This window comes from Euprymna scolopes, chromosome 6, assembly GCF_053919585.1.
Source record: "Euprymna scolopes isolate OS-2025 chromosome 6, ASM5391958v1, whole genome shotgun sequence".
NCBI classification, from domain to species: Eukaryota; Metazoa; Mollusca; class Cephalopoda; order Sepiida; family Sepiolidae; genus Euprymna; species Euprymna scolopes.
The window spans coordinates 8,666,819-8,681,701 of NC_136487.1; the positions used below are offsets into that span (position 1 = coordinate 8,666,819).

The 14,883-nt window shown below is 31.4% G+C and overlaps 1 protein-coding gene across 1 annotated transcript in view; it reads right to left on the reverse strand.

The window, feature by feature from the left end:
• Nucleotides 1-14,883, reverse strand: part of LOC145277492 (metallophosphoesterase 1-like) — a 148,091-nt gene that overhangs the window by 20,781 nt on the left and 112,427 nt on the right. The window contains exons 4-6 of the mRNA XM_080128879.1: nucleotides 14,387-14,528; nucleotides 3,671-3,857; nucleotides 1,155-1,229 (exon numbers count right to left, since the gene is read on the reverse strand). Of these exons, the coding sequence (XP_079985005.1) occupies nucleotides 1,155-1,229; nucleotides 3,671-3,857; nucleotides 14,387-14,528 (404 nt within the window). The remainder of the gene's footprint in view (nucleotides 1-1,154; nucleotides 1,230-3,670; nucleotides 3,858-14,386; nucleotides 14,529-14,883) is intronic.

The following is a 14,883-nucleotide window of genomic DNA, read 5'->3' on the forward strand; positions in this document are numbered from 1 at the left end:
CTTGAACTTCTGCACGTCAGTACTGTTGGGGAAGCAGGGACCTGGAATGGAATTCCAAAGTCTAGCGGTTCTGAGGAAGAAACTATTGGAGTAGAAAGATCTTTTACATCTAGGGATCTCTACAGTGTGGGGGTGGGATTTAGCAGCCTGTCGGGTTTGTCGAGGGTGTTCACGTCGTGGGGGCACAAGTGCTTGCAGTTTGTCAGAGCATTCACCACTAAAATACTTGTAGAACAGGCAGAGGGATGCAACATTTCGTCGATGGGACAAAGGCTGAAGCTTAGATGCCAGTTCAGGGTCTATCAGGTTTGCAACTCTCTTTTGAACCTTGTCAAGGAGCGAGAGACTAGTAGCAGATGCACCAGCCCAAATGTGACAGCAATACTCCATACATGGGCGAATGGTGGCCTTATAATAGCCTTAAAATAGTCCTATAGTAATTAACCCACCTGAAATGGTGGATTTGGTTGGTACTTATTTGGATGAGAGTTACAGCAGAGCAGGGTTTCCCAAAGTGGGCTCCACAGAGCCCTGGGGCTCCGTGAATGAGGCTGAGAGGCCCCAGAAATCTAACTACAGGTGTAAAGGATGAAAAAGAAAATGAAAAATTAAATTAACAAAAAATTATACAATTTTTGATTAATTAAAGACAATAAATGGTTGTAAACATCATCACTAGTTAGTATTAAAATTTGAAATTAATATTCTCATATGTATTTTAGAAATTATCTGGTTAGGGCTCCGTGGAAAACCTTTGCCCTGCTCAGGAACTCCATGGAGTCCTAAAGTTTGGGAAACCCTGCAGTAGAGACATTTATATAAAAAAAAAAATGGGATTCATACATGACCTTGGCTTTTATAAGGTTAGTTATTGTTGGATTCCAAAACTTATGATAACAGGAAGAATAGCATGACTAATAACTCAATCTAAAAAGTTGTTTTTCAATGGAGAAAAATGAATTTAAAAATAATATTGAAAAATATAGCATTTTTTCTTTGTGAAATAAAAATTATTTTATTAGAAATTTAACATTTTTTATTAAATTATTGTCATATTTCTAGAATAAAAAATAATTTCAATTTTTTTTTTTATTTAAAAAAAAAAAAAGAAAAGCAAAACAAATCCTGATGTCTTGAGGACAGGTGAGACTTACCTGAAGTATAATTGGGCGGGAATAAGGAAAAAGTTCAATATCTTTACAATTTTCACGGGAATATTCGTCAGTTCCCTTTAATGGAAATAATTAGTTTTATTTCAATTTACAGAAAAATATAAACATGGACAAAAAGATCATGTAAAAGATTTTACATAATGACAAAAAGAATTTGATGGTGAAAAATTGTTTTGTTTTTTTTCTTTAACACATTTTGATTTTTCACATTGAAATGGAAGCAGCTTATTGTTTCAAAAATAATAATGGCTGCCAATTAAAAATAACTGCAAGAAAATTTTCTTTCTAGTTCATATAAATCTAAATTTGTGAACAAGAAAGACTTAAGGAGATGAAAGATGGATACGAAGTAAGAAGAGAAGAAATAAAAATGAAGGAAGGAAAAGAAGGGAGGAAGAAAAGTTAAGAAAATAAGACGTTAAGAAAATAAAAGATGTTAAGAAAATAAAAGATGTTAAGAAAATAAAAGACGTTAAGAAAATAAAAGACGTTAAGAAAATTCCAAAAATAAAAATGATTAAAAAATAAAAAAAAAATGGAAAAAACAAATAAGGAAGAAGGGAAAATAGGGAGAAAAGATAGAAAAACAAAAACAAAAATGGATGAAGGAAATAAAATAGAAAATAAGACGTAAAAACAAGGCAAAAAACAAAAAAAAAAGGGCAAAGAAACTGATTACAACATGGTCGTTTTCCAGTCCTCTTGAATAATCAAATTCTACCTAATCACCACCATTAAAACCCTTATCCTCAAGTAGCCTTTAGGCCTTGATAAGTCATGACACTTTAGTAAAAAGAAAAAGAGAACTTGAACCATCCATTCCAGCCACAACACCTCTATAACATTGATGAATATTCATCTCAGTTTATTTTATTTACCTCAATTTCAGAAGGTTAGACATAAGGTCAAGTGTGAGTTTGATGGAAGTGTTTCTGTCAAACTCGATTTGAACTAGGCACACTCAGATTTACAGTCTGTGTTGTTGACCTGTAGTGTGGTCTTTGGCTTTAGTAGAGGCCATTTTGAAACTTATTTATATATAGCCAAAAACCATACTGACATTAGATATGAATTGGGGTAAAAAGTTATTGTTTTAGTAAAGGAAGAATATGAAGGAATATATATATATATATATATATATATATATATATATATAAGCAGCCTTGCATAATAAAATTTAATAAAATGAAATACTAAAATAATAGAAGAGTCACCAGGTAACAACAACTACTTAAAACAGAGTTTTATGAATGAAACTGAAATACAAAAGTTATTATTTGAAACCATTTTATATAAGAAATAAAAATATAAAAGTTATTTCAATGTTAGTAAAATGTTCATTGTGTGTATATATGTATATTTGGTATTATCTATTTATGTTGTTATAAGTCGTTAGTTTTAAAATCGAGGAGGAAATCAAATTCCAACAAAATGAAAAAGGAAAGCGTGTAAACAATTTTAGCGTTTGTAGGAATCAGTTTGCGATTCAATCACAATAAACCATTTACCCAACATCACCCTAGTTTACGTCAAAGATTTTTATTGCCAACGTTGAAATAAAAACATTTTTATTGCAAACGTTGAAATAAAAATTTTTTTATTGCAAACGTTGAAATAAAAAATTTTTTATTGCAAACGTTGAAATAAAAAATTTTTTATTGCAAACGTTGAAATAAAAACATTTTTATTGCAAACGTTGAAATAAAAACATTTTTATTGCAAACGTTGAAATAAAAACATTTTTATTGCAAACGTTGAAATAAAAACATTTTTATTGCAAACGTTGAAATAAAAACATTTTTATTGCAAACGTTGAAATAAAAACATTTTTATTGCAAACGTTGAAATAAAAACATTTTTATTGCAAACGTTGAAATAAAAACATTTTTATTGCAAACGTTGAAATAAAAACATTTTTATTGCAAACGTTGAAATAAAAACATTTTTATTGCAAACGTTGAAATAAAAACATTTTTATTGCAAACGTTGAAATAAAAACATTTTTATTGCAAACGTTGAAATAAAAACATTTTTATTGCAAACGTTGAAATAAAAACATTTTTATTGCAAACGTTGAAATAAAAACATTTTTACTGCAAACGTTGAAATAAAAACATTTTTACTGCAAACGTTGAAATAAAAACATTTTTATTGCAAACGTTGAAATAAAAAAATTTTTATTGCAAACGTTGAAATAAAAAATTTTTTATTGCAAACGTTGAAATAAAAACATTTTTTATTGCAAACGTTGAAATAAAAAATTTTTTATTGCAAACGTTGAAATAAAAAATTTTCATTGCAAACTTTGAAATAAAAAAATGGATTGAACTTGCTAACACAACATACAAATGAATTTTACTAGTTTGTCTGAAACTTATTAGCAACATTTTAATGTTTTACAGCAAAATTTGTCGAGATTTACTTAGAAAGTGTTGAGACACCGTTGTTTTTTTTAATGCCCTTCGAATGAGAATGTCTGTTGCTGATGTCGTTCTTACCTGCCAACATTTGAGCGTCTGTGAGATCTTCTTCATCCTTCTGGTGGCATCGGCACAAAGATGACAGTTGTCACCTTCCATGGCCATGGAATTGACAAATACAAACACGGAATCACTGATTTGTTGCATACGGACAGATGGAGAATTAAAGGCCTTCTGGAAACGTTCATGTTTATGTATGGTCATACTGCAAAAAACAAATGCAATATATAAATCTAAAATTTGAAGTAAGTATAATTAATCAATACAGCACAAAAATTTAATTCAATTCAAAAACCAAAAAAAGATCAAAGCAAACGTATATTCAATACAATGAATCATTTTATTTTATTTTTTTTTTGTTTGAGGGTAGAGTGGGTTAGGAATAGTGGAATACTAATCAAACAAGCAGCAAAATCCCACCCCTTCATTATTAAAGTCCTAGATGCCGGAAAGCCTTCTACACTAATAGTTTCTTCACTCAGACACTAGATATTGGAATTCCCTCAGTGTTTCCTGCTTTGCTCACTGTGCTAACCTGCCAAAGTTTAAATGCAATATGAACAGATATCTCACTGCTCAACTCCCTACAATTCCCTGCTAGACACAATCCCAAATTGTAGCCTCTTACATTCCAATATGCCCTGTTTAGAATGAAAAAGAGTTATAAAAAAAAAAAAAAAGTTAAAGAGTTAGCCACATTTTTTGAAAGCATTATTTTGTAATGTTGAATTTGAAAATTTTAGTAAACTTAGTAATGTTGTATCATTTTTTTATTAAATAAAAAATCTTTTTAGACAAAAATGATGTTAGTGTTAATGGATAGAGTGGAATATTCCAAGAATTTACCAGATCTAATAGAATGGTTGTTACTGTAAATTTTTTTTTTCTTTTTTTTTTTTACAAGCTAGTCACCACTAATCAAGTCCTGGAAGCCACTCAGGGATAAGGGTTATTGCATGTACAGTACGTTAGTGTGGAGATTTAATAAAGTGTCTACTTAAGGGAGCGGTTCATTAGGAATTTGTTTATGTTGGACTTGAAGACATCCAGGTTGTAGTCAGGTGGGAAGCAGGCAGACGGAACAGAGTTCCACAGGCGTGCAGTTCTAAGAAAGAAGCTTTGTTCATGGAATCTATGTTTTGATTTAGGCACAGATAAAGAGTGGGGAAAATTTTTGACAGTGGTTTCAGCTAGACAGATGTTTTTCGTAAAAGATTGGAGTGGGAGGACCAGAGATTGGAGCACAGACGAGCACCTACCATGGAAATAACGATAAAACAAAGATAGGCTCGCAACGTTACTTCTGTGGGAGAGAGGTTGCAGAGAAGAAAAAAGGGCATCCCCACTAAGCCACGAAGTCTATTTTGTGCTCTGTTAAGGCAGGATAGGCTGTTTTTAGCAGCTCTTGCCCAGATATGGCAGCAGTATTCAATCCTTGAACGTACTTGGCTTTTATATAGATAGAGAATTGCATCAGTAGTGAGATATCTTCTGGAGCGGTAAAAGGATCCTACCATCTTTCCAGCGACCTTGGCAACAGACTTTATGTACATGTTCCATTTCAGATCAGGAGTAAAGGTCAAGCCCAGAAGCTTGTCAAAACATAGGGCTTCTCCTAGACGAGAGCCATCTATTTCAATTGATGCCAGATGGGGATCAGAGCGTTGATGATGTAAAGATAGGAGTTTGGTTTTAGATGCATTAAAAGTGATCAGCCACGTCTTCCTCTACTGAACCACGCGCTCAAGATCAGAGAAGAGAGAACTTTGTCATTTACAGCCTTTGATGTGTTGCCATAGATGGTTGTGTCATCAGCATAGATGTCAACGAATGATTTAAGTATGTGTTTAGGGAGATCATTGATGTAGATCAGGAAGAGAGTTGGGCCTAGGATGGACCCCTGCAGGCTTCTGATTTTTGCCCATCGACCACTACTCTTATGAGCCTATCAGAGAGAAATGATTTAATGATAGAGAAAACATTCCAGTTATACCGTAGCTGGAAATCTTATGAAGTAGGCCTTTATGCCATACCTTATCGAAGGCCTTTCATATGTCAAGAGCAATTGCCCTAGAAAAGAAACCTTTGTCAAGAGATTCACTAATCCTATGAGATATAACCGTTAGCACATCTGCGGTAGATCTTGCAGAACGGAAACCATATTGTGTGTCACTAAGAAGGTTATTTCTGCTGAGGTGGTTGACTATTTCTATATTTAATATGGATTCCAGCAACTTACTCATGACAGGAGACTTATTGGTCTGTACTGAAAGGGAGATGACTTATCACCTGAATTCTTAAATACAGGGCATACTGAATTGTTAACATGCATAATTTTGTCATGTAATTTACCATTTAGAGACAAATACTCTAATGTAGCCAAAAATGGTCTTATTGGATTCCTTGACTATGAAAATCTAGGTACAGACATCAAATTTATATTTCTAGGTTGAATAGTTTCCAAGATATCAACGTTAATTAAATTTGGTTGGCGGCCATTTTGTAAAATGGTGGAAATGTATGAAAACGCAATCTCATCATTGTCCACTCGAACTAAAATTATTACTTAGACCCTAAGCTTCAACCTGGTACCAAAAATCAAACTTTTACAAAACGTTGAATTGAAAATGAAAATTGGCATAGAGTGGGAACTTCACTATGAATAAATATTTGAAAATATTGAAGCATAAAAACCTTTTATCGAAATGACCAGATTTGGCACTAAGTAATCCAAAATAGGTTGATATGCCATAAAATGAACCAAACGAAAACCGTATTTACTTTAGCAGTAAAATATACTTAATATACGAATAAAGCTATGAAAGATAAGTTGCAGAGAAATGTTTGTGTTTCCTTCTCAACAGAATTCGTCAGTTTAAAATACATGCTACAATCATTTTTATAAAGTAAACAAGGTCGACACCAAACCCCAAACAATTAAGGCCATCATTTTTTGATCCTCAGTCACACCATCTCTACATAGAATTTTCTTTTAAAAAATGTTTTGGTGTTTTATTTTGAAGTGAGTCAAAACAACAAAAGCTGAGCAGTTACAGCCAACATCCTTAAAATCTTGAAACATAAAAAATATAAATTTTTTTAATCTAATTTATTAGATACTAGCAATGGGTGCCCGGCGTTGCCTGGGTGTTTTGAGGTGTATACTGAGCAAAAAAAAAAGGTCAAATTTTTTAACTTTGACCCCTATTATGACCCCTTAAAATTTATTGTTTAGGACTCAAAGTTATTAAGTTAGATCCATGTCCAAGGAACCTATATCTAAAATTTCACGTGTTTAGACCCAAAATTGTCGGAGGCGTTTGGTAGAGTTCTCAAAGGTCAAATCGTTGAACTTTGACCCCTTAATCGCCAAATCTCAGTACCCTATATATCAAATTTCAAATCTGTAGGCTTAAAATTGACAGAGTTATTGCGTAGGAAAATGTACACACACACAGACAGACACTTTCACTTTTATATATATATATAGATATAAAAGATTTTTGGTTTATTTTTAATTCTTTTCGTTCTTCTTTGATTTAATAATTTGCATTTATCTTTACCTATCCTTTCTCTTTCTGCTTTTTCTTAGAAACTATTAGCTGAATTTTTGTATGAACCTTTGTTATGATAGGGTGCAGTGAACTAAGTATTAAGGTGTCCATTCTATGCACGGTAATAGGGATTAGTCACCACAAGACTATATTTACTCTCACTTTTTCTCAAACTACGGAGCCGATCTGACTGAATTTTTGTATAGACCTTTATTATAACAAAGTGCAGCGAACTAAATATTATGGTATCTACCAATGCGCAGTTAAGGATTAATATTAATTAGTATTTAATGTAAAAAATGAGCACAAATTTAACCATATTCGACCATCAATTCGCATAAAATGCTAAAATCTAAATAAATGGGCTATAACTTTTGCCTATTCTCAACAAGCTAAAAAGTCTAATGTAATTAAATATCAATAATTCAATATATATGGAATAAAGTCAGTCTCTTTACCATTTTTTGTCATTGATAGCTTTCTTCCTAAAAAAATCCATATTTAAATTTGATTCATAAATTTTTCTTGTTAATCATGTTGTATATAAAAAAAAAAAAATGTAACTTGATTTAATTTTTTCCAGAAAAATTCCCCATGTCGCAATTATTTTCAAATGACTGCCATCTTAACCAAGGAACATAACTCTGTATTCGTCCATACAGAGTTACTTATCTTTGATTGGAACAAAAAACATAATATGAAGTAAAAAAAATAGTTACACACTTTTAGAAGACATTTATTTTGAAAAGAATTTAAAGATAAATTAGAAAACTTCAAAAGTAAATAAAAATGATAAAATCATTTTTATTTACTTTTTTTGTTATGGAAAACATAATATTAAAAAAAAAAAAAAAACAGTCAAACAAATTGCACGCTTACCGGACAACACCAGGTAGGCGGAGCTTTGGAGTAATGAAGTGCACACAACTAAATGGCTACAGTGCAGATGTTCTTGGCAGAAACTAATTAGAACATTAATCTTAGAAAATGTCTTTCTGGCATCATTGCAGGAAAGCAGATGAATAGGAGCATAGCAACCGTATAGAATGCAGATAAATACTGGTCAAGCCTTACAAGGCAGCCGACATTGGATTCGTAATTTCTTCATTATTGTTGTCTTTCATCTCATTATTAATAACATCAGCCAATCTGAAAGTCAATTCCTAAAAGCCATTCAATGCATGCTAGCATGTAGAACGGTCATTAAACTGATCATCATCATCATCATCACTATTATCATCATCATGATTCTAACATTAAGTAGGTTTCTTCATTCCACAATTGTATGAATAACAAGCCGAGCATGCAGGGTCCCCCTCCACAAGGGAAAAATTTACTTTCACCATGACTAATGTTTGTGCAAAATTTCAAAAATATTCAAGGGGTGGTTATTGAGAAAAGTGAGAACAAACAAACAAGCATGAATTACTAGGTCCAATCTCTCCTATGTCCGGGGAGTGGGGGATTTTTTTTTTACACAAATTCAGAACATTTATGAACCCATTAGGTCTCACTGTCCTATAAATAGGACATCAAGTAATTTCTTTTTAAAATCTATAAATTTTTTTTTTTTTTTTTTTACACAGTGATCACCACTTATCAAGGCCCGGAAGCCACTCAGGGATAAGGGTTATTGCAAGTAAATTACGTTAGTGTGGAGATTTGATGAAGTGTTTACTTAAGGGGGCGGTTCATTAGGAATTTGTTAACGTTGGACTTGAAGACATTCAAGTTGTAGTCCGGTGGGAAGCAGGCAGACGGAACAGAATTCCACAGGCGTGCAGTTCTAAGAAAGAAGCTTTGTTCATGGAATCCGCGTTTTGATTTAGGCACAGATAAAGAGTGGGGGAAACTTTTGACAGTGGATTCAGCTAGACGGGTGTTTTTCGTGAAAGATTGGCGAGGGGGGACCAGAGATTGGAGTTCAGACGAGCACCTGCCATGGAAATAACGATAAAACAAGGATAGGCTCGCAACGTCTCTTCTGTGGGAGAGAAGTTGCAGGGTAGAGAAAAGGGCATCCCCCACTAAGCCACGAAGTCTATTTTGTATATCTCTACAATTACATAAATGCAACTTTGTCTGTGTGTGTGAGTTCGTTCCTTATAGACTCCGAAACGGCTGAACAGATTTTCTTTAAAATTTACAGAACTTTAGTGTATGAGTCTGGGAATAATCTTAAGTTTGTCTCAGAATACCCCCGATAATTACCAATAATTTTAATTTATTTATCATTAGTAAAGCCATTTTTTCCATGTCGTCGCTAAGTAACAATGATAGAATAACAGGCCATGAAAATTTTACTGTGGGTAAGTTGATAGCGTTTTGTTTTTTGTATCACGTGGTGTGTAGGTTCAAACTCCACACATAAATTTCTTAATGATTTTTTTCATTAACTGGAAAGAAGTTTGGGGTGAAAATTAAATAAAAAAAAAAAAATAAAAAAAAAAAGTTTATATAAAATAATTTTATAAAAGAAACATGAGATTCCCTAGAGTGCAATGCGGAATAATATATGCTTTGGACTACATTACTGCATCGAGGCATGTGAAGCTTCCTTCCGGGCGATTTCACAGATTTTGATGACAATAAAAAGATAGGAGTGTGAAATATTTGTTGATCATCATTCAATCCCGGGTAACGTCGGTTTTCCCTGTTAGTATACTGCATAATTACTATGAAGAAAAGATAACAATGCATCCATATTTATCAACTTCTCTCCAACAGTTCTTATAACCACCTTAAAAATTATTGTGAAATTTGTAAAAATTTTATATCTCCGATGATGTATAAACTTATACGAGTCTTGCAATAGTAAGCCAACAATTTCTTGCTAAAAGTGCAATGTAATGACTAGCCTCTTGATTTCTAAAATATATCACACATACCCAGTTGTCTTATTCATATAAAAGTCAGTATTTTGTTTTCTAAATAAAATTTTTTTTTTTTCTTTAAATTTGTGTAGTCAAATCAATTTTTAGTCATTATACAAAATTTCAGTTCAATAGTAAAAAAAATTAGACACTCTGGGACTTAATGCGTTAATTTCAATTTTAATACTGAAAATAACATTTTATTGAACAAATAGTTTCGCCTTTTTTTTCACTTCTGTGGAGTATTCATAGTTTTCTAGAAATTAGGTAACAATGGCACATGATGAGAATTGGCACAAGTAAATAAATAAGGAATAATCTCAGATATAATACAGAAAGGAAAAGCATTTAAGAGATTATGGAAACTGAGTTTCTCATGCAAGCAAACACACGAACACAAACTGGTAACTTTAAGGTAATCATGATTACCGCCCTTTAACTTTAATAATATCATTCGTTGCCACAAGGGGGTAATCCAACCTACTTCTACATCCAGTTCATACCTTTCTCTTTTTCTCCATGGACTTCACAGCATGCAGACACGGCAAAATACACTCTGGTTTTGCAACTGCAAAACCGCCATTCGAACTCTCATCAAAGATTCTTGAGATAAACATGCAAGCAATGTCACTCATAAATCTTTTCTATGAACTTTTACAATTTTTATACTTGTATCTATGCTCTTAATAAATGTACTTTGGTTGCAATTATAATATCGGCTTATTTCGTGTACTCATTTCGTGTCTAAGAGGAGCAAATGACTATAATCTCTTTATTCCTCTACTTAACAATAGAGGGCGATTTCACCAACTACAAGAATGGTGACTTCGTCCTCTATAAGTTGGGCAAATTAAGAAAATTATATTTACACCTAAAATGATGATGATGGTGATTCTAAGGTTCATTTACCAAATATTGCATTCAGAATTAGAATGATTTTCAAAAAACATTTACAAGATGTGTTATTTTGTTTTACAGCATATCAACCCCTTTGCGTTCATTTATTGTCCAATTCAGGTAAAGGTAAAAAGTGTTTATACTTAAAGTTTTTCAAATATTAATGCATTGCCAAAAGGTGACTGCAATATAGATGATGACGTCGCTGCGTCAAATTCAAATCTAATCGATTCCATAGCATCTTTTTCACTTAAGCATCCATAAGTAATGCCTAGTTCTAGGGATAATTAAAAAAAAAATAAATAATGCAAACAACAGAATGAAACCAATTAAAAAGTTGTACATCCACTTTTTTTTTCTTCTTTTTTTTTTTACTAAGGGGTATATATATATATATATATATATATATATATATATATATATATATATATATATTAAGTAAAGTGATTTTCAATTTAAAAATTTAAAAAAAAAAAAAAAAAATTTTTAAATTTAAAAATCAAATTTTAATTAAATTAAAAATCAGTTTCATAAGAAGGAACAACAACAAAGTCAATTATCTGTACGATCGTTTCGGAAATCCGTGCTTTTTATTTGTGGTATACATGAAGTTATGTAGAACAATTATATATAGTTTTTTTGGTAAGCACGGTCTCCTCATCAGCAAATTTAGGAGGATTTTTATTGAATTTAAAAGACACCATAAATAAACCTAGCATTAAAAGTAAGGCAGATGAATCTGAAAAAATTGAAATAAAAGGTTTGGATTTAAGATTTATAAGAAAATTAATATAGGTTATAGATAGAAATGAGTAGAAAAAATATATATTTTTGAATTTACATAATAAATTTGATTTAAAAATATATAGTGATAGTTACCTTTTAGTTTTTCTTTTTTTGAAATCAGGAACTGTGTTTAAAGTAGTCATTTAGATGTTTGCTATAGCTTTTTATTTTATTGAATGATGAATTTTAAAAGGGTGACGCTCGTGCAGTGAATTGTTTCCGTTAGCGTATTTTGATTTTTAGTTGCCAAATATAGTTGGATAGAGTAGTTTGGTTTGATAGAGAGTTATTTTTAATATTTGGCAACTAAAAAATAGCAATATTTCTTTCAACTTAAAATGGCAAATAATTGAGACTTACAAATCATATAAACCAGGAGATAAATTTTGTCCACTATGTACAAAAGAAACCCTAAAAATTTTAAAATATGAAGATATAAAAAATACAACCAAACTAGTAAATTCAAGACACGAGCTTCTGATATGTAATCATAAACGTTGGTTTAAATTTAATAAATATAAACCACCTTAAATCATTAAAAATTACTCATTAGTAAAAATAGATTACAATTTTTTTTTTTTTTTTAAATAAATTAAGTTAGACCAATTACCTCCCCTAGACCCATAAATCAAATAATAAATAAAGTCCATGACAATTATCTCCCCTTAAAAACTTGCAAAATAAATACTCTCTCTATATATATTAACTGTAGCGTCTTTAAATCAAAATACGCTAACGGAAACAATTCACTGCACGAGCGTCACCCTTATAAAATTCATCATTCAATAAAATAAAAAGCTATAGCAAACATCTAAATGACTACTTTAAACACAGTTCCTGATTTCAAAAAAAGAAAAACTAAAAGGTAACTATCTCTATATATTTTTAAATCAAATCTATTATATAAATTCAAAAATATATATTTTTTCTACTCATTTCTATCTATAACCTATATTAATTTTCTTATAAATCTTAAATCCAAACCTTTTATTTCAATTTTTTCAGATTCATCTGCCTTACTTTTAATGCTAGGTTTATTTATGGTGTCTTTTAAATTCAATAAAAATCCTCCTAAATTTGCTGATGAGGAGACCGTGCTTACCAAAAAAACTATATATAATTGTTCTACATAACTTCATGTATACCACAAATAAAAAGCACGGATTTCCGAAACGATCGTACAGATAATTGACTTTGTTGTTGTTCCTTCTTATGAAACTGATTTTTAATTTAATTAAAATTTGATTTTTAAATTTAAAAATTTTTTTTTTTTTTTTTTTAAATTTTTAAATTGAAAATCACTTTACTTAATATTGAATTAGCTCTAGGACATTCAACTATCGAGCTTATTATATATCTAAATTACAACGAGCATTTCCTGTATTTTAATTAAACTAGTAATTTCACTGTTACATTAAAATACACTTAGCTCTTTAGACTATTATTCTAATCTCCTTTAAATTAATTTATATATATATATATATATATATATATATATTACTAGGGGTCACCACAGGACATTTGCGGATAAAGGTTAGACATCTCAGTGATGAGTGGTAATGGTGAAAATTGGGTAGGATTTGATTTTTTAGGACAGCTTAACAAGAGCTTGTTTACATTATATTTGAAAACAACCATATTGTAGTTAGCTGAGAAGAAGCTCCATGGTATTGTGTTCCATAGATAGGCAGTTCTAAGAAAAAAAACTTTGTTAATGGAATTTTTGTTTAGTTTAGGCACAGCTAGAGAGTAAGGGAAATTGTTGATAGTGGTTACAGCTCGACGAGTGTTTGTTGTGAACATTTTACAAGGTGTTGGGGGACATGAACTAAAGTTCAGTCAAGTACCTGTCATGAAAATAATGATAGAGTAGAGATAGACCCGCAATGTCTAATCTGTGAGAAAGAGGAAGTAAGGAGGAGAAAAATGCATTACCCACTAGATTTCAAAGTCAGCTTTGTACTCTGCCAAGGCAGAAGATGATGCACTCCATATGAATTCACTTTAACTTCATTTGTTGACATATTTTTGGTAAGAAATAGTCTGCAAAATGATAAATTTTATTTAACCTGGAAATCAGGGATTGACAGGTATGTCAGATTGGACCTGGGAGAAATCCAACTAAGAGTTTAGTTTGGTTTTATATAACCTAGGAATTCTTTTCGGGTTATTTAATGCTGAATCTGTTCATTTTGGTAAAATTTTTATGCTTCAAGTTTCCAACCAAGAGGTGACTCCACACTCTTCAAAACTCTTAAATTAGAGCCTCATTGCTGGATCTAGTCCAAGCCTATGACCAGCATCAGAGGTATGTTTATTTTTTAAAAGTAAAATAAAATATGGCAGTATTATTAATATTATTATTATTATTGAGATGATTTTATTGTTATTTTATTTGCAACTTTCAGATGGTGTAATGGTAACAACAAAGTTTTGGCAGTTGTACTTTAAGACCTTCTCCAGGTGTCTTTTCTCATTGAAAATGTCAACTACAACTCATTATTTGATACTAACATCAGATAAACTGCTCTCATTCTGCATTTAATGCTTGTCAGATATCTCATCTTTGTCATTATTTCTGAAGTACCTTCAACAAGGATTGAAATTACAGCATCAATACTTACTCATAATGAAAACCTACATCGTGATTTCCAACTACAGCATGAAGAGCTACATCTTTGGAATGTCGGAACATTCTTTGGAATCGTTCCACATGATACTGGAATTCTTTATCGGTGCACCACTTGCCTTCATCGAACAAATCACCTGGAAAGATAAGAATGGAAAAATGGAAAACGTCATTTTATAGCGTCAGTTTTATAATTCAGTGTGCTGAAAGGGAGAGAGAGTATGATATATAGTTAAATTCCAATCTAACAGCCCACCCTGAAAAGAATAAAATGACAAGCTAAAACTAGGAAATAGGATATCGGGGGGGGGGGGGGGAAATGATGTAATACATTGTGGGTAAATGGTCGAGTAGATATACGGAACATATAGTGAGGTGACGAAAACAGATACAGTGGGATAATCTATTGGTTTGTTTGACTTGTTATATCGTAAATATTATATTGATTATTTGGATTGACTTGTTATATCGTAAATATTATATTGATTATTT